Raw genomic sequence first — 21,727 nt, 5'->3', positions numbered from 1 at the left:
TATGAACTACTATGTTAGGTAGATTCATCATTGCAAGAAACATAATTTATTCATACTGCTCTGTCAAGTACTTAGCTTGAATTTGTCTCCTGCTGTTGCTTGCTCTCTTGGGGCTGCTTTCAGCTTGCCTAAGGATCTAGTAATGTTACAAAAGTAAATAGAAGTGCTATACATGAGTTTGCACACTTGAGGCAAAACAAAATGCAGAAGAGCAGCTGCTCTTCTGATATCAGAATTTCATCAGCCTTTTTTTTTCCCCCTTGAAGTCGTACCATAGATCTGTGCCATACACAAAGGGGGGGGGAGGGGGGACACTAGTTCAAGAGCTTGAAGCCTTTTAAAAGATAAGCTCTAGCTTAACCAGAAAATATGGTCTTGCTAAAGGAATTATTGGGTAAAATTCTAGGCTTGCTGTTAGGCAGGTCAGCCTAGATGATTAGACTGGTAATTTCTGGCCTTACCCATCTCTGCTACAATGTCTTCTCTTGTTTATTTATGATCAACTGCTTCTCTTCTTGATCTTTTCATCTCCAGTGAAACTTATTGCCCCTGACAATGGACAAGGCACATCTTATGTCAGCACCTCAGCTCTATGCCAGCTCCCACCTCCTCTTCTGTGGTCTCTCAGGGATAGGCAAATAATGTAGTTGGTGATATCCCTAAGTCAGCAGGAGGGACGCTGGAGGGGAGGGAAGCTGTTTCCTCAAGAGAAAGACACCCGTTGCCTTTTATGGCTCTGAACACTTGAAATAATTATGCTTAGTTTCTGTATGAACACTTTTGGCTTTTCATATACAAACACCAGTTCTTTGCTCAAAAATATACTCATGACACCATGTGGGATCAGCTCACAACGGGGAAATGCTGGCATGCGTCGTAACAACCATAAACACTTGGAGGAAAAATGTATTTAACTATTTATATTACAGGGATGGTGTGTATCGAATTCTATACACTAGCCAGGCACTACTAAATGGTTGTTAAGGTAAGAGCTGTTGCTAAATTCTCCATGACAGAACACAAACAGAGATCAATTTAGTTCCGAACAGGCATTTCCACCTGCAGTTTAGATGTATCATTAGAAAATGTAACATCTGTGAGCAATGTGTGACTGCAAAGAATTTCTGTTGCTTCATCTGTTATGGCTTTGTTTTCTCAAGCTCTCCACTTTTGTATTTCTGTACCCCCTCCCACATAATGCTATTTTCTGTAGATAACCAAGATGGCCAGATATCACTTTGTCATCTGCCTCCATACACAAAAAACTACACTAGGAAGCTCGCCAACTTCTGATGAGGATTTTGCAACTTTTAGACTGTATGCCACATCCAAGGTTTATCTGGCATTAGTAAACAAAGCAGAGGATAAAGAAAGAAGTGTTAAAAAAGGAGAATGGCTGCACTAACAACATACATGTGGTTATTCAAGTCACTGGTCCTTGAAACATGATTTGACTGTACTATATCCAGGACATGCAGCCTCCGAAAGAGGCAGAAAATACCAACCAGTGAAAAGTCGTCCAAGAATTTTCATATTTTTATTAACAGAAGGGATGGGTGTGTGTGTGTGTATATATATATATATATATATATATATATATCTGAAAAATCTGTAGGTCTTTTTGCTGCTAAACAGTTCTTTTCCATATAAATCTATTTATACATTGATTCCAACACTTAAAAACTTGATAAAATAAAGCCTCAAGGAAGAATGGTTACAAAAGGACAAATACAATGGCTGAAGTTATTCATCAATTGCAACACCAACTGCTGTTTAGAGAGGGGAGGAATGGGGATGGCTGTTCTCAATGCAGTCTCTGGCTGTAAAAGGGTGCACAGAAAAACCAATACAAGATGTCTTCTACAAACAAACATTTTCCCAATTCCCACTATTTAGGCTATAACACAAGGGCCCTTGGGCCCCAAACAGTATACAATTCATTAAGACAGTGATAGTTGAGAAGGTCTTACATGAAGTCTCCAACTCCATTCTGTTTCTGACTAAGACAATAGCTAAATAATAAATCCAGAAACACCCCAGCAAAATTTTTAAATGATAAATTGATATTGTAGGTGTTGAAAACAAATCCGCAACCCATTTGCATTGATAAAACACAGTTTGGCCTTTTTGGTTTGTTCTCTGAAAGAACACTTCCCCCTCTCATGATGATATTTGCAATCCAATGATATTTCAAAAACTACACTAATACACAGTGTAATCCTAAATAATAATTCAATTTTTAATTACATGGAATTGAATACCTTGCAAACAAATGATACTCGCTTAAATTTATCGATAAGTATTGTATCATTGTTGTGTGTGTCTGTAGCAGACTTAGAACAAACCAAAACAGAAAGCAAAGCATTCCATAACCATGTGGGAAAGAAAAGCCCACCTAAGTGTAAGTGATTCCGACTGCAAAACTGAAACTAAAGAAAAAAAATACACAGAGCAGATTTTTATTTTTTTTTAATTCTTAGTGCAAGAAACAACCAAGTTAATCACAGAATCAGTACTAATTAAGGATATGGAAAATTCTCCTATACAGAGGTAGAGTCCAGTGCACAAGGCTAAAACAATATTCAATAGTCTAAACGTGACTGAGCCGGGTTTTACGGAATCCACTTTTTTTTTTTAAATCAGACTGTATGTACATACATACAATAAATAGACTATACAATCTTTAAAGTAGTTTAATAAACTCCACAAAAATTATAGTAGATGCACGGAGATCTTTACATAGTTCAGAGTTCATATCTCTATCACTGAAAAAATATGGATAAAACTAATATTCCTGCTATAAAGTTAACAGAAAATTGTTTTGCAAAGTTTTGATAAAACAAATCATTTTACAGATCGGTAAAACCTAAATTTATGCCTGGCAGGGATCTCAAAGTCCAAATGCTAGGAAAATGCCCCCTTAGCTATATTTTTAATTGAGTTTCAAATGCTCTACATTTTTTCTATTTTCAAGAGTGGTCTTTACATTCAATGTTCAAGGAAAAGAAATGGACCTGGGTACTCACAGTTCTGATGTATTGGCACAATGATAAAGGATGAGAATTAGATTACTTTTAATGCCCTGAAAGACACTAAGAGAATTTATGGGCAAGACTTTAATGTTTCATACTATACATATCACTTTAGAATATTAATAGAAAACTCTGGTATTAGTACTGCAATCCTTTCAGTGCCTCTCCACTTTCAAAGGCATCTGATCAGCACTGCACTGGGAGTGGAACATGTATCCATGAGCCCGTATGTCTGCTATAAGCCCTAAGGGGCTTAATAAAACTAATATGGACTATCATTTACTGGAGTAGTGCATAAAGCAAGTCAAATACAGGAAGTCTGCTGCCATTCACTTCAAGGAAACTTGGGGAAAAAAATTCAGGGAACCCAGATTTTTCAACTGTATCTTTCTAAAATGTGCAAAAAATCTTCATAAAATCAGACACCCACGAGCATTATAGAGCAAACAAATGTTTTTACATAGATACATTATTTGATATAAAAGGTTCTTGTCTCTCTCATGAGGGAATAGGCACAAGAGGAGAAGAAAACCAATAACAACAGAAGAGTACAATAATCAACATAGCAGAAAATGGTCTTCACAGTTTGAATTTTGTTTAAATTTCTGAAAGCACCTACACTGAAAAATGAAAGGTGTTTTTTTTTTTCCCCAATTCAATCTACCTGTGACAATACCTTCGTAATGATTAACATTCTGATCTTCTATGAACCTTTTCACTGGAACAATTTTTTTTTTTTAAGTTTTTTATTTTATACAAACAAACAAACTTTGATTTAAAGTAAACATATAAAAATCGAGACTATTGCTTGCAACAATGGATCTGGAGGTGAAGGAATGAACTAGCTGGGCCCTACAAAAAACTCTCTCTTTTATAATAATGAATTCTTCTAAACTTCTAATGCTATGAAAATTTGCAAAAAGACTACAAGATCTGATGGAAATTTCAACAATTTGGCCCAAGTCTCATCATCACTGAATCCTTCCACAATCCTGTCTTTATATTAAGGAAATATAAATGATTCCAGGAAGGCACACACACCTACATATACTATAAATAAACTACATAATGAAATTACGAATGGTCATCTGATCTTAGTATAAACTTTTGGTTCAGCACTATGGTCAAGTTATATTTTTAAGTACAATAAAAGGAATATAAAACATAACATATGCATAACGATTATGAAGAATAATGCAAATAAGTCAGCTCACGGAGAAAAGTGCAATGAAAAAACCCACCAATACTATTTTTTCAGAGGTTTGTGCTACTGTAGATACAGACTTTGTATTTGCTGCTGTGCAGAAGAGCTGGAAAAATAACCCAGAGAAGCAGGAAAAAAAAAAAAAAAAAAAAGAAGATACTATGGAGAATAATTTAAGATGAAATAATTCAACTCCATTCCTATAGTGCACAGCCATACTTATCACGTGGTTTGGTTTCATGCCGTCATTTCTGCTGAAGAGTACAGAATATTAAAAAAATGGCACAGTCCCCTAATCTCTTTCTGCCTCTACTCCATTTTTTTTGTTTGTTTGTTTCCTCTTCCAAGCATTTGACTAGCTGTTTCCTCAGAAAAAGCTGTGAGGAATAGTGACCAAAAAAAAAAAAAAAGTTGCTTCCAATCTCCTCTCCTGTATACTGTACTGATTTCTCCTTCCTCTCAATTTTTTATTCTTATGTGCTACACAAGGGGGAGGCACTGTAAAGGCAGCTTGACGGATCTAAAAGTAAAAACCCCAAAGTCTTGTCTTTCCCCCATTACACTCCAAAAAATTTGGATGGATGAAACAGTCCTTCTGTCGAAATATCCCAGACTCCATTGTTAGGAGATGATGGCAGGGGACCATCTAACCACAGTCAGATTGTCAGCACTAACTGACCGTTTCTTTGTAGATTTCCTGAAGTCTTTATACTTATCTTCACACAAGCGAGAGATAGCCTGAGGATGAAAAGGGGAAGAAAGGTCAGGCCCTATGGGAAGGTCAAAGAGGTCACCACTGCACAAATAACAGAACCGCATACTTCTATTTTTTATATATAGGCAGGTTTACCATGTGGCAGGATTACCATGTGTCACTTTATGAAGAAATGCAGATAAGACTTTTAAAAAAATAATCTTTTGACACAGTCCATTCCTCTGGAAAAGGATAAACACGGTGGGAAGTTCCACTGTCTACAGTGTTAACTTTTGAAGGTTAACAGAGACCCACACAAGCTTTTTCTTCACTAGGAAGTGTAATCCTAGTCAGTACCGGATTTACCATGGCACCGCCGGGCCCACGCTCCAAAGGGGCCCCGGCTCTGCCTTCTCCGCCCACCGCTCTCTCCTGGGGGGGCAGAAGATTGGTGCTGCCGGCGCTGGGGCTCCTGCTGCAGCAGGGAAGCCTCTTCCCCCAGAATGCTACCTTCCCGCCCCACCCTCCTGCTGCTGATCAGCTGTTTGCCAGCAGGAGGCAGAAGGAAAAGCAGAGCCTCATCACGCTCACCACTCTGGGCAGGGGGAGAGGGAGGAGCCTTGAGGGAGGGAGCGGGGCATACCCCCTCCAGCCCCCTGCTGTGAGCACCCCCACAACCTCAGCCCACACCTCCAGCCCTCTGCCCACCCTGACCCCTGCACCCTCCCTTACACATCCCCAGCCCCCTGCCCTGACTCCCGCACCCCCCACACCTCCCCAGCCCTGACCCCTGCACCCCCCTTACACTCCCCCAGCCCCCTGCCCTTACCCCTTCCCCCCAAACACCTCCCCTGCCCTGAATCCTGCACCCCCACACACCTCCCCAGCCCCCTGCCCTTACCCCTTTCCCCCCAAACACCTCCCCTGCCCTGAATCCTGCACTCCCACACACCTCCCCAGCCCCCTGCCCTTACCCCTTTCCCCCCAAACACCTCCCCTGCCCTGAATCCCGCACCCTCCTCATGCCCCCCAGCCCCCTGCCCTGACTCCTGCAGCCTGCCACATCCCCACTCCTATCTTGAGCACCAAACGGAAGCTCCTGCACACACCCCCACATTCCCACCTGCACCCCTCGCACCAAACAGGAGCTGCCCCAAGTAAGCGCTCCATACCGAACCTCCTGCCCCAACCCTGAGCCCCCTCCCTCACCCTAGCTCCTGGCCAGACCTCACACCCCAATGTTTTTGTTTTTTTTACAATATTTGGAAAGATCATTAAGTGGTCCGTCGAGACTCTCTGCGATTTTCAGATGGTCTGTGGAAAAATAAGTCAGACTACAAGAACAATCAAGGTACCTCACTTTATTTCCATTTACTTGCTATTACTTATAGGAGGAGGATGAAGAAAAAAAAGAATGAAAAATGGGGGCGGGGGAGATGAGAGAACGTTCTTTTTCTTGGCTGGGTCCCAAGGAGGGGCCCCAAAAATGAAGCTGAGCACAGGGCCAGGGGGCCCCCACTCACTCTAAATCCACCCCTGGCTGTCACATCACCTGGGCTGGGGATACTGTGTCAGCTGATCCCCACAGTCTCCAACCTACCTGGGCAGTACAGCAGACATGGCCCTGCCCACTAGCAACTCTCCACTCCCCCCCTCCACCGCTTCAGGCTTAGCCCTCTCACTTTTAAAAATGATTGCTTGTCGCTCCCCGACCTCAGGCTTTTCTGGCAGCCCTGTTGCCAGCTATCCAGTTTTAGACTGGAAACTCCAGTAGAAAACAGGACCTGAGTGTCCGGTTAGCAGTGCTGACTGGAAACTAAAAGTCTGGTTATAGGACCAACCACATTAGCTTCTGCTCCTCCCACTCCCAACACCCACCCCAGAGGGCTGGAAGAGGACTGTCCTGCTGGTGCGGGAGGAGGGGCAGCTCAGTGCAGAGAGAGACGAAGAGAATGAGCTAGACCTAGCTAGGTACCCGCTCTACGTGGGCAGGGACAGGTGGGGGGGATCCTGTTTACCTCCTCCCCAATCCTGCTGCGCTAGCAGTTTACCACTGGCCCCTCCCTTGCTCCAGGGACCAACCCTAGCTCCTGCCCAGCTGTGCTTCTGCCCCCAGCCCCTTTTACAATCATTCCCCAGGGAGCCCCACAAATATATTTGGCGCCGGGCCCACAAAAAGTTAATCCAGCCCGAATCCTAGTTATACTATTAAAAATCTAGTTGAATGGGTTGACAAAATGCTCACTGCAGACTAAGCTAAATTGTGCTTAGCATCACGTCAGCTAGTCATGGGTAAACACTACTGGCACGAGGAATTACCCTGTGACTAGCTATCATGATGCTGACCCTCCTTCTCCTTGTCTACACTGACCAGTCAGTCCTGGTCATCATCATGTCCCTGGACTTTTTTTTTTTTTTTTTTTTAAAGAAAAATCTAGAATAAATCACGGTACAATTTCAGAGTGGAGCTGGGCCCCTAGAGAGAAATGTTTCCCTTTTTTTTTTTTTTTACAGTATTCAAACCATTTATGGGGGGAGGGATTGCTCAGTGGTTTGAGCATTGGCCTGCTAAACCCAGCATTGTGAGTTCAATCCTTGAGGGGGCCATTTAGGGATCTGGGGCAAAAATTGGGGATTGGTCCTGCTCTGAGCAGGGGGTTGGACTAGATCACCTCCTGAGGTCCCTTCCCACCCTGATATATACTACTATCTTCAGTTTGGAATGCTTGTATGTGAGTTTTTAAGTCATTCAAAAGCAAAAGTGGTCAACAATTCCTGAATTTTGAGCTTGATTAAAAAACCAAACTTTTTGACATAAAATTAAATGGAAAAAATTCAGGGTTTTTTTATGACTGAAGATTTTGATTATTGAAAAACCAAAGTTTTTTTTTTTTAAAAAAAAATCTACAAAAACTGAAATGTCTATGAAATTTTTACTGGATTTTCAGTGAGATTTACTGAAAAGTAATATTTATACCAAAAATAATCTTAATACTACCAAAGAGAGTGGTGATTAAAACTGAAGTTTTGTTGTTATGAATTGCACATAATGAAGAGGAAAAAAATGAGTCTTAAAATCTGTCTTTCTCCAAACATCTTGGGCCTAATTCTCCTCCAACCTACACTGGTTTTACAGGGTATAAACTCTATTGACTTCAATGAAGTAACATCAGTGAAAATTTGTGGGGGAAGATTTAGGGCCCTTGACTTGATACAACATCCATCTTCCTGAGGCCATCACTGCTTTTAGTTAGGTTTGGTCTTCCTGATCATTTTATCAAGGAATAAGATGTGTTTGGGTTCAGACAATGGCCTTTTCCCAGCCTGTGGAACATGCCTACACTTTTGGTCTCAATCTAATTCTTTAATAATGCACAATATTTTATTCGGTGAAAAAGTATAGAAGAAGCCTTAGACACACTTATTAAATAAATGCTAACCTTATTTTGGAGCATAGGAAACAGTTTTTTCTTATTTTAGATAATTTACTATTACAAGAAAGACGTTTTCTGCATGACAAATGCTCTGTTGGAGGGACTGCTCTGAGAGCCAAAATTTATCAGCCTATCTGAAGAACCATGGGATCTTTTTATGAAACACAATGATAATGCATCATTCCTTCATTTCAGGAGACATAGGGCCCTGTTAGCTAGGTAATTTATATAATCAGTGGAAGAAAATACAGATGATGTTAAAGAATAATTTAATCCAGAAGAGACCTTGTATACACAAGAAAATTTAACATCCTTTAAAAAGAAGTCCAAAGATTATTCTAGCCTCAAAAGAGACACAAAATTCCTTGAGACTCATTAGAGCAGCTCTGGAGGCAGACGGTTTCATTCACTTTGTCCTTAGCCAACTTGAGAATGAACGCATGTGACACACAGCAGAGTATGCCTGTGGAGGTACTATAAGATCATACAGACTTTAAAAACTGTAACTCCAGAACTGGTTAACAACACTCTTTTTCTACATTCAGGGTCAGGATTGTAGCTGATGAGTAGGGTGCACAATAATCTGCACCCAGTCCTCCATACTCTGCAAATACATGATACATGTTGGGGAAGCCATGCAGAGCTAAGGTTCATCATTCTGATGCCAAGCACCAGGTTTACATGGAGAGGCCCTGATTCAGGAACACTCTTAAGCGTTAAGAGCTGTCCAAAATGTTGATGTTTTTCTGGATCAGGGCCAGAGACAGTAGTGGAGAACACATAAAGGCTTCTTTATCTCTTCCGTTAAAGTTGTAGGGGGCAGGTACCTAAAGAAGGGAGCCAAAGATAGGTAGTCAAGAGGGAGAATGAGGAGACTGGAGAAAAAGGGTAGGGAAATGACTAAGGAGCAAAAGAAAAGAGAGGGGGAGGTCTCAGGTAATGCCAAGGCAGAAGGACATTGTACATGAGCTCTGTCTCCTGTTTTGTTTTGCTTGGCAAAATTAAGTTGTTGGAAGAATGTGGTGAGACTTCTCCCCCTCTGAAATGCCTGAGAATGAGCCTGAAAAATTTCTTTCCTCAAAGTCTCATGATCCAAGGATGCATCCATCCTTTGAGTAATACACTCCCCATCTCTCTGGATGAAAAATCGCTGCAAAGCAAATACTTGAAATAATTAAATGAGAAATGGGCCACCAGGGAGAGGATGTCAGAGTCAAATTCCCAGGCCAGAAGGGAGGGACCATTGTGACCACCTAGTCTGACCTGCTGTATAATACAGGCCATGGAACTTCTCCAAAACAATTCCTAGAACAGATCTTTTTGGAAAAAAAAATCCAATCTAGATTTAATAATTGCTAGTGATGGAGAATCCACCACAACCCTTGGTAAATTGTTCCAATGGTTAAATTACCCTCACTGTTAAAAATGTACACCTTATTTCCAGTTTGAATTTGTCTAGCTTCAAATGCTCGCCTTTGGATTGTGTTATACCTCTGTCTGCTAGATTGAAGAGCCCATTATCAAGTATTTGTTTCCCATGTAGGTACTTATAACTGTGATCAAGTCACCCCTTAACCTTCTCTTTCTTAAGCTAAATAGATTGATTTCTTTCAGCCTGTCATTATAAAACATGTTTACTAATCCTTTAATCATTCTCATGGCCCTTCTCTGAACCCTCTCCCATTTATCAACTTCTTGTTAAGTCTTCTTGACTTGTGGGCACTACAACTGGACACAGTGGTTCAGCCCAGTGCCAAATACAGAGGTAAAATAACTTCTCTGCTCCTACTTGATATCCCCCTGTTTATGCAACCGAGGGCTGATTAGCCCTTTTCACTACAGAATCGCAATGGGAACTCATGTTCAGCTGATTATCCACCATGGCCCCAAATCTTTTTCATTGTCTTCCAGGATAGAGTTCTCCATCTTATAAGTATGGCCTACACTCTTTTTTCCCAGATGTATACATTTAGCCAATATTAAAACTCATATTGTTTGCTTGCACCCAGTTTAAGAGCAATCCAGATTGTTTTGTATCAGTAACCGGTCGTCTTCATTATTTGCCACTCCCCCAATCTTTGTGGCATCTGCGAACTTTGTCAGTGGTGATTTTATGGTCTCTGACAAGTCATTGATAAAAATATAAAATAGGGTAGGGTCAAGAACCAATCCCAGTGGAACCCCACTAGATATACTCCCACTCTGTGATGATTCCCCATTTACAATTATATTTTGAGACCTGTCATCTAGCCAGTTTTTAATCAATTTAATGTGTGCCACATAAATTTTGTTTAACCAAAATGGTCTGAGGTACAAGCTCTACAGATGTCTAAGTCTATTACATCAACACTAGTACCGTTCCCAATCAAATTTGTAATCTCATTAAAAAAAATAACGTAATGACAGTTTGACAGGATCTATTTTCCATTAACCCACATGTACGAGTTTGGGGCCCGTCTTATAGTTCCCTCTTCCGGCTGGACCCCAGCTTGCTCTTACCGAGCCAGCACCCTCCCCAGGGGAATTCTGCCTGGAACATTCTCACTGAGTCCAGGGAAGGCAGTTTCCAGTAGGGTCAGTCGTGTTTCCTTTTTATTTTATTTCAAGTCTCAACAAAACAAGATCAAAACTTCCCTAAGTCTGTCCTTCACCCCCTGTAAATTCATCAACCGATAAGTTCATGGCTCTTACCTCAGAGCCTTTCTGATAATAGGACTTTGCACAGTCTGCTGTCTGTTTTGTTTCTGGGGACAGTAGCTCCAGCCTCTGGCAGGTATTGCAGGTCTCCCTCTCAATTTCCTGCTCTTCGTTTTATGAGGATCAGCCAACTAAACTGCAGGTCTTTTTCCCAGGTGCATTGAGTGAGGCTAATCAGCCAGCCAGTCAGTCAGCTGCTGGCCTCTGACCTCAGTTCAGTGGTATCCCTTATACCTTCACACCATGTTGACTGACATTAATTATATTACCCTCCTTTAATTCATTATTAATGGGGTCCCAAATCAGTGGCTTAATTATCTTGCCTCTATACACCAAAACTATAAGTAGTTTTCAACAAAATTATCTCAAGACAGTAGAGAAAGTCACCTTCCTGTTGTCTGCAGTGCATCATAAGTTATCCCTACTGATAAAAATAAAATCGTGACATACAAATTGGGGTCTGCTGGAAACAAGATGCATGTGTAAAATCTCTGCCCACATGACGTTTCTGAAAGGTATTATTTTTGCCATAATACTCTTATTTGTTGCTCGCCAAGACACTTGCCATTCTAAAAAAAAGACACGCAAGTACTTGTCTTCCCTTCCCCATCAGTTTGAAACTATTTTTAAATGTTCTGTTTTCTACACTTCAGGAGCTTTTGCCCCTTATATAACTGGCTCTGTAGATATATGCAGACATGATCGCAGCAAATGAGGTTATTCTCTCTCCTAGTGCACCTGAACAGAACATTTATATAAAACAACACTTTATAACCCAAGTCACTTATAGGTCCTTAGTAAGAATGAGATTCGGGTTATGAGACCTTTCCGCATTTTATATCAAATAGAAACCAAACGGACTCAAAATATTTACAGCACTGTTTCAAAACCAAATAGAGGAAATAATTTAACCATGGCAAAAGACTGGCTTGGAAAGTAAGTGGACCTGAGATGGAGCGCTCAGCCATTTGCTTGCCAAATCAGTCCATAATCCTTAGCAACCCATCATTTAGCTAGAGGAATTAATTACTTCAATATTGTCCGTTTGACAGGAATATTTCTGTCCTAGCTTTCTGTCAGATAAGATGAAAACTGGGTTGGAATAGATCCTGCTAATATTTTGCATCCTTGCTCTCACATGGGAATTCTCACTGATGTGCAACACGATTAGGATTTTAACAATCCTGTATTTAAATGCAGCTTTTCCATATTTGGGAGGGGTTACAAAATCAACATTGGAAGCCACTTTCTCAAGCTGCCGCTGAAGCAAAGTCGATTTTGGCTTATAAACCTACTCGGGTTAGGAATAAATCAAGCATTTCTACTCAGGGTAGGAATAAATGGTCAATTTTCAGAATGGAGAGAGGTAAATAGCAGGGTTCTCCAAGGAATCTGTACTGGGAGCAGTGCTGTTCAATATATTTATAAATGATCTGGAAATAGGGGTAAACAGTGACCTGGTAACATTTGCAAACAATACAAAATTGTTCAAAATAGTTAAGTCCAAAGCACACTGCGAAGAGTTACAAAACTATCTCACAAAACTGGGTGACTGGGCAACAGAATGGCAGATGAAATTCAATGTTGATAAATGCAAAGTAATGCACACTGGAAAACAATGCCAAGTATTCCTAATAGGAAAAGGTACAAATAAGGGCAACAAAAATGATCAGGGGTATGGAACAGCTTCCATATGAGAAGAGATGAAAAAGATTGAGACAGCTGAGCTTGGAAAAGAGACAGCTAAGGAGGGATATGACGGAGGTGTATTAAATCATGACTGGTGTGGAGAAAGTGAATAAGGAAGTGTTATTTACCTCATCACATAACACAAGAACCAGGGGTCACCCAATGAAATTAACAGGCAGTAGGTTCAAACTAACAAAAGGACGTACTTCTTCACACAATGCACAGTCAACCTGTGGAACTCGTTACCATGGGTTGTTGTGAAGGCCAAAAGCATAACTGGGTTAAAAAAGAATAAGGTAAGTTCACGGAGCATAAGTCCATCAGTGGCCATTAGCCAAGATGGTCAGGGACTCAACCCCATGCTCTGGGTGTTCCTAAGTCTCTGAATGCCAGATGCTGGGACTGGAGGACAGGAGAAGGATCACTCAATATTGCCCTATTCTGTTCATTCCCTCTGAAGAATCTGGCATTGGCCACTGTTGGGGGGGAGGGATAGCTCAGTTGTTTGAGCATTGGCCTGCTAAACCCAAGGTTGTGAATTCAATCCTTGAGGGGGCCATTTAGGGATCTGGGGTAAAAATTGGGGATTGGTCCTGCTTTGAGCAGGGGGTTGGACTAGACCTCCTGAGGTCCCTTCCAACCCTGATATTCTGTGAGAGGATACTGGGCTAGATGGACCACTGATCTGACCCAGTATGGCCATTCTTAAATACGATATACACAAAAGAAAAGCATTGTCCTTACATTAACTCCAAAGTAACTTGTATTCAGGAAGGCAACAATTTTCTGCAGACAAGGCATTTAATATTTAATCTGTTATATCCACTAGCAAAATTAACTCTGATTTTATGAGGGTCTCACAGGACATACAAACCTTCATAATTTATGTTTTGTAAAATTTAAATTCACTTTGGAAATAAATTTCAGAAATGGGATGAGAAGAATAAAGATTCTAATAAAGATTAAGAGATTGGAAAGTTAGGGTTTAAATTTATATTTTAATTACATAACACCCTAGAACTATGAGTTATATTTCTGTTGAGCTAAGAAAATCAACCCTCTTCTACAAAATCTTCATTTTCTATTAACTTTTAATGTCAGGTTTTTGTAATAGGATTATGTATTCAAATAGACAGCTTCTGTAAAAAGAGCTCTGTAACACATGATTTACAAGATTCATAGATATTAAGGTCAGAAGGGACCATTCTGATCATGTAGTCCAACCTCCTGCACAACGCAGGCCACAGAATCTCACTCACCCACTCCTGCGAAAAACCTCTCACCTATGTCTGAGCTATTGAAGACCTCAAACCGTGATTTAAAGACTTCAAGGAACAGAGAATCCTCTAGCAAGTGACCCATGACCCATGCTACAGAGGAAGGCGAAAAACCTCCAGGGCCTCTTCCAATCTGCCCTGGAGGAAAATTCTTTCCCGACCCCAAATATGGTGATCAGCTAAACCCTGAGCATGTGGGCAAGATTCACCAGCCAGATACCCAGGAAAGAATTTTCTGTAGTAACTCAGATCCCACCCCATCTCACATCCCATCACAGGCCATTGGGCCTATTTACCATGAATATTTAAAGATCAATTAATTGCCAAAACCATGTTATCCCATCATACCATCTCCTCCATAAACATCGAGTCTAATCTTAAAGCTAGATAGGTCTTTTGCCCCCACTGCTTCCCTTGGAAGGCTATTCCAAAACTTCACTCCTCTGATGGTTAGAAACCTTCGTCTAATTTCAAGTCTAAACTTCCCGATGGCCAACTTATATCCATTTGTTCTTGTGTCCACACTGGTACTGAGCTTAAAGAATTCCTCTCTCTCCCTGGTATTTATCCCTCTGATATATTTATAGAGAGCAATCATATCTCCCCTCAACCTTTTTTTAGTTAGGGTAAACAAGCCAAGCTCCTTGAGTCTCCTTTCATAAGACAGGTTTTCCATTTCTTGGATCATCCTAGTAGCCCTTCTCTGTACCTGTTCCAGTTTGAATTCATCCTTCTTAAACATGGGAGACCAGAACTGCACACAGTATTCCAGGTGAGGGCTCACCAGTGCCTTGTATAACAAATAAAGCCTCCTTATCTCTACTGGAAATACCTCGCCTGATACATCCCAAGACCACATTAGCTTTTTTCACAGCCATATCACATTGGCAGCTCATAGTGATCCTATGATCAACCAATACTCCAAGGTCCTTCTCCTCCTCTGTTACTTCTAATTGATGCGTCCCCAGCTTATAACTAAAATGCTTGTTATTAATCCCTAAATGCATAACCTTACACTTCTCACTATTAAATTTCATCCTGTTACTATTACTCCAGTTTACAAGGTCATCCAAATCTTCCTGTAAGATATCCCGGTCTCTCTCTAAACTGGCAATACCTCCCAGCTTTGTATCATCCGCAAACTTTATTAGCACACTCCCACTTTTTGTGCCGAGGTCAGTAATAAAAAGATTAAATAAGATTGGCCCCAAAACTGATCTCTGAGGAACTCCACTGGTAACCTCCCTCCAGCATGATAGTTCACCTTTCAGTAGGACCCGCTGTAGTCTCCCCGTTAACCAATTCCTTATCCACCTTTCAATTTTCATATTGATCCCCATCTTTTCCAATTTAACTAATAATTTTCCATGTGGCATGGTATCGAATGCCTTACTGAAATCTAGGTAAATTAGATCCACTGCGTTTCCTTTGTCTAAAAAATCTGTTACGTTCTCAAAGAAGGAGATCAGGTTAGTTTGGTACGTTCTACCTTTTGTAAAACCATGTTGTATTTTGTCCCATTTACCATTGATCTCAATGTCCTTAACTACTTTCTCCTTCAAAATTTTTTCCAAGACCTTGCATACTACAGATGTCAAACTAACAGGCCTGTAGTTCCCCGGATCACATTTTTTCCCTTTCTTAAAAATAGGAACTATGTTAGCAATTCTCTGATCATACGGTACAACCCCTGAGTTTACAGATTCATTAAAAATTCTTGCTAATGGGCTTGCAATTTCATGTGCCAATTCCTTTAATATTCTTGGATGAAGATTATCTGGGCCCCCCGATTTAGTCCCATTAAATGGTTCGAGTTTCGCTTCTATCTCAGATATGGTAATATCTACCTCCATATTCTCATTCCCATTTGTCATGCTACCATTATCCCTAAGATCCTCTTTATCCTCATTAAGACTAAGGCAAAGTATTTGTTTAGATATTGGGCCATGCCTAGATTATCCTTGACCTCCTCTCCATCCTCAGTGTTTAGCGGTCCCACTTCTTCTTTCTTTGTTTTCTTCTTATTTATATGGCTATAGAACCTTTTACTATTGGCTTTAATTCCCTTTGCAAGGTCCAACTCTACTTGACTTTTAGCCTGTCTCACTTTATCCCTACATGTTCTGACCTCAATAAGGTAGCTTTCCTTGCTGATCCCTCCCATCTTCCACTCCCTGTATGCTTTCTGCTTTTTCTTAATCACCTCTCTGAGATGCTTACTCATCCAGCTTCGTCTACAACTCCTGCCTATGAATTTTTTCCCCTTTCTTGGGATGCAGGCTTCCAATTGCTTACTTTGATTTAAAGTAATCCTAGGCCTCCTCTGCCTTTAGATCCATAAATTATTCAGTCCAATCCACTTCCCTAACTAATTTCCTTAATTTTTGAAAGTCAGCCCTTTTGAAATCAAAAACCCTAGTTGCAGATTTATTTTTGTTAATCCTTCCATTCAGTTTGAATTGAATAAGCTCATGATCACTTGAACCAACATTGTCCCCTACAGTCATTTCTTCTATGAGGTCCTCACTACTCACCAAAAGCAAATCTAAAAAGGCAACCCCTCTAGTTGGTTCAGCAACTACTTGATGAAGGAATCCATCAGCTATCACATCTAGGAAAATCTGAGCCCTATTATTATTACTAGCACTCGTCCTCCAGTCTATATCTGGGAAGTTAAAGTCTCCCATGATCACGCAGTTTCCATTAAAAACATTAAAGAGGGCTATATCCATATCCAAATTAGATCCCGGTGGTCTATAGCACACCACAAGCACTATCCCAGGGGAGGCTCTTATAGTTTTCTTCCCCAATGTAATTTTTGCCCAGATGGACTCTGTTTTATCCATTCCATCGCTTCTTATTTCTTTACTTTCTACCTCATCATTGATATACAATGCTACTCTACCACCTTTACCTTTATTTCTGTCTTTCCTAAACAGCACATACCCTTCAATACCTGTAGTCCAGTCATGACTACTATTCCACCATGTTTCTGTTATCCCTTGAATATCTGGTTTCACTTCCTGCACCAGTAGCTCTGGTTCCTCCATTTTGTTACCTAGGCTCCTTGCATTGGTGTACAAACATCTTAATTTTTGCTGTTTGGCCTCGCTCACATTCTGTACCCTATTAGGCACGGTCATTCTACAGCCAGTATTACCTATTAGACTGGTATCCACACTGCCCTTCCTCCTTATATCCATTCTCCTACCCACGGCTGTATCCTTTCTTACTTCGTTTTCTTCCCTCTCAATGCTAAAATCTGGCGTGGAGATTACCTGGACATCTCGCAACCATCTCCCCCAAATTCCTAGTTTAAAGCTCTCTTAATCGGTTGTGCCAGCCTCCATCCTAGAAGTCTATTTCCTTCCCTACTCAGATGAAGTCCATCCAGAGAGAACTGTCCTCTGTCCTTGAATGCCTCCCAGTGGCCATATATCGCAAAGCCCTCCTTATAGCGCCACTGCCTAAGCCATCTGTTGATAGTCATAATCTTGTCACACCTTTGTTGCCCTTATCTAGGAACAGACAGAATCCCACTAAGAAACACCTGAGCCTCAATTTCCTTAAGCATCTTCCCCAGCCTAGCATAGTTTCCTTTCATACTTTCCAGTGAGAATCTATCTGTATCATTTGTTCCCACGTGAAGGATAATTAGGGGATTCTTTCCCGCTCCCTTTAGGATCCTTTTCAACCTCAGATCTACATCCCGTATCTTAGCACCTGGAAGGCAGCACACGCTTCTATTCTCTGGATCAGCTCTGGTTACAGACCTATCTATTCTTCTCAGTAAAGAGTCCCCGATCACATAGACTTGCCTTTTCCTGGTGACAGCGCTATTCTCCAGTCTATCCCCTGTTCTCTCTGGCTGCAAGTTCTTTCCATTCCTATTCTCCCTTGTAATCCTCTTCAACCCATCCTGTATCCTCCTGGGGCTCATATTTGGTGTAGTGTCCATTAACTCTTCCCCTTTTCCTATAGGACTAGCTGCTCTTCTCTTCTTCCTTGCCCTTCCACCTTCAGTGACTACCTGCTGAGCCCCTTCTTCATTTTCCAACTCTGCAAACCTGTTCTTGAGCTCTATTTCTCCCTCACTAGCCCATCTTTTCCTCTGCCTGGTTCTTTTAGTCACATGCTTCCACTGACCACTTTCCTCACCCAGTCTCCCCTCAGAATTCCTCAGTCCTGCTTCCATCTGCAAGTCTGAGCTTTTCCCTTCAGATACCTCATGTCTTTGCTCCATAATCTGCTCAAACCCCTTCCTAAACTCAACCAGACTTTCCCCCAGCATCTCCAAACCTCGGATCTTTTCCTCCATCAGCTCTATCAGACGGCACTTCATACAGACAAAACTCTTACCAGGTGCCCCCTCCAGGATCACGTACATACCGCAGCTTCCACATCCAGTCATCTTCACTGTCTTCCACGACATGGGTCACTCCCACTGCTGCCTCTGTATCTGTCATAGCCTTCCCACCTAAATCCTGTTCATCTGGGAAACACAAACCACACCCAAAACACCACCACCCACAGCAAAAACAAACCCCAAACAAGCACCACAAGACAAAATAACTCCCCCTGAAACTCCCCTATTTACAGCTCTGTTTGCTGGCTCCTGTGCCGCTACAGCTGTCTGTGCCGTTGCCTGACTGGCTGGCTGCCTTTATAGGACCCCTAGTCAGAGAAGCCCCGCCCCCAATCAGGGCTCAGCTTCTCTCCCAGCACAAAGCCCCTACAAGCCTCTACACATACAAATAATACAAATACAAAACCAAATATAAATACCTTCTCCTCCAACAATTAAGATAATAGATGGTCTTTTATTGGGCATGGTTGTAATGCATGTGATGAGCCAGGAACATTCTCTCCAGTGTTATAAATGTACACACTTCATCAAGGTTTATGATTCTGGACAAGATGTTGTCATTGGCAAGAAAACAAACAAACCCCAAAGCTGCCAGTGCGAATTTGGGCTGCAAATCACTTGCAGTGCAGGGAGGAAATACTTCCCATTCTCTAAGGCTCCGCTGCCATCCACTTGGAAATGAATGCATACAGATTTGGTCACCTCATTACCAGAAATATTTTGACAAACTAGAGGGAGTTCATATATAACACACACAAAAAAGCAAACAATAAAAACAAACAAACAAAAACCCCTCCAAACAAAATCAAAGAACAGTGGTCTGGAAGGACTGACATTTGAGGAAATTAAAAAAAAATAAAAAAAATTAAATATATTTGTTAGTCACCTTTTCTGAGCTAAAAAGCAGCCAGTAAACACTTTGGGCATGAAGAAGCTAGTGACAGAGGGGCCCTCCTTAATTTGGTGAGAGCTAGAAGTGAAAAGAAGAATCTCTGCCTATTAAAAAAAGTCCGTTTCTACGCATCTTCCTGGTCAAGAAAACTTTGTAGCCAGCAGCTAGTAGCCAACCTCCACTTCTGCAACAGGAAGCTGGTGGAGGGAATGTAAAAGACATTACTCTGTTTATTTGAGCATAAGCTTTCGTGAGCTAAGAGACTTTGTTAGGTCTCTAAGGTGCCACAAGTATTCCTTTTCTTTTTGCGAATACAGACTAACACGGCTGCTACTCTGAAACCTGTCATTACTCTGTTCGTAGGTTATATCCCTTTCTCCTACCCTTTCTCTGTCAGGTATATCTAGACTGTAAGCTCTTCCAGGCAGTCAGTGTACTTCTCTATGTAAAATGCCTAGCACAACATGGCCCTGGTTTTGGCTGGTTCCTAGGCAGTTCAGTAATACAGGTAATCAAACATTTATATGAAATGCATCAGTTAAGTTGCGAATGCGTTCCAAAGACTTCTCTCGCTCAGTTTTTCCAAAATCCTTTAGTGCTGTGATCATGGACTAGAATTAGGTAAAGTGCTTTGCAGACTCATCCAAAATTACAAAGCCTGACTGAATGTGAGGCAACAAAAATCCACAACTATTTGACTGGTGTAAACAATTATGATGAAGAAGATTTTTTTAGGTTGCTGCGTAAGAGTATAACTAGGTGGGTAACAGGAGGAAATTAAGAAACAGAAGATTTAGGCTGGGTATCTCGAAAAGCTTCCTGGAACTAAAATCAATTAAGTTGTGAAAGAATCTCTCAAGAGAAGTGGTAAAAGCCTCAACATTTGGCACAGTTAAAATTAGACTGCAAAACATACTAGAAGATACGCTGTAAGGAACAATCCTGCATTGGCAGATAGACTGTCTGGATGATTTAACCTAAGGTTAAAGGTCCCACTTCTACCTCCTATGAATGCATACAATAGGAAAAAGTATAGATTCTCGGCCAGAAGAGCACTGGATAGATTGGTTTGACTGTTACCTTCAATCTGACTGTGGCCTACTAATATCCTGTACCTTGGCAAGAAAAATCTGTTTGAATTTAATCACTGAAAGACAAAGCCTCTCTACTCAGTGTCAAGTTGTGGATATATAAAATATGTTGAGATATTTTACTCCAGAAAGTCTATCAAGTATTAATGATTCAGACAAGTTTTTAACCTCATGGATCTTCTCAAAGACAGGTTACTGCTGATGGATCCTGTCCAGCCTTTGCATTTGATGAAGGATTTCACTTTACAAATTCCTTTTTCTGTTTTGTTTTCATGTCAGGCGCATGAAGTATTTGAAAGGAGAGCATAGGTTTTGCCCTGCCAGACCTGATATTCTTGCTTCACAAACACACACTAGACACTATTGTAGTATAAAGGAGTACTTGTGGCACCTAACAAATTTATTAGAGTATAAGTTACTCTGGTGCTGCCTACCTTTGCATTGTATTATAGTGACTGATATTGGCAATACCACTTTTCTTTAAAAGATAGAGAAAAACTAAATCTGTCACTAAGGAAGAAGTTGCTTTATTTAAATCTTAGAATTGAATGAGTATGTTTCTATTTTCATGGTCAATCATTCTATCAGGGGGGTACACGTTAACTATTAACTTGCTGTCTATAATCACAGACTTTATTCCTTCTCTCAAAACATATTAGGCAAGCTCCTTAGCTGGTGTGGCTCCATTGATTTCAGGTTACCCAACCCGCAGATCAGCTCACTGATTTAACACAATGCTCAGAATCTTGGCCATGGCTGAGAAGCAAACACCACATTTAGGTCAGTGGTGCAACAATGACTTTAAGACACCTTTACTGATTCTTGGCTGGCTATATGTTGGGCTCGTCCCTGTGAATAAGTTAGAGCAGAATAAAGGCTGATGTAAATTACATTGTTTACCAATGTCTCTAAGGGTCCATTATGGCAGCCAGGGACTGTCAAACAGCAGGGAGGCCTCAGTCAGGTCCCCCTTTTCCCAGTCACAGGATGTGCGCATAGTCCAAGAGCCATTACACCAGGTCTACATCACTGTGGGACCCCCCTCCTCTGGGTTGTTCTTCTTATGACCAGCTATACTGCCTTAGAGCTGCTGTGCACCTGCACTACAAATCAGCCCAAATACATGTATTATTAAGATTGCTATCTTTTTGATCTTATTCTATTTATCTTTTAAATATTTATTTTCCTCAATAGGTACAAATTAATTCTTGATCTGCTTTTAGATAAAGAGGGAATAAAAGATCATCCATAAATGCTAAGAGACTGTATGAGCTGCCTCTGTTATGCGGATTTATTTATAGTGCTTCAACTCCCTCTCTTTTATAGAGTTTATTAAGTATTTTCTTTTCTG

General features: G+C 41.0%; 1 protein-coding gene across 2 annotated transcripts in view; it reads right to left on the bottom strand.

Moving 5' to 3' along the window:
- Positions 1 to 4,598: 4,598 nt before the first annotated feature.
- The window catches only part of CCNY (cyclin Y), a 219,890-nt gene continuing 202,761 nt past the window's right edge, over positions 4,599 to 21,727 (bottom strand). For both annotated transcript variants that reach the window (XM_074946226.1, XM_074946227.1), the window contains one exon: positions 4,599 to 4,974. In XM_074946226.1, the coding sequence (XP_074802327.1) occupies positions 4,858 to 4,974 (117 nt within the window). In that variant the 3' untranslated portion in view covers positions 4,599 to 4,857. The remainder of the gene's footprint in view (positions 4,975 to 21,727) is intronic.

This window comes from Natator depressus, chromosome 2 (assembly GCF_965152275.1).
Source record: "Natator depressus isolate rNatDep1 chromosome 2, rNatDep2.hap1, whole genome shotgun sequence".
Classification (NCBI taxonomy): Eukaryota; Metazoa; Chordata; order Testudines; family Cheloniidae; genus Natator; species Natator depressus.
The sequence above is the reverse complement of the archived record's forward strand: the minus strand, read 5'-3'. Positions and strand labels throughout refer to the sequence as shown.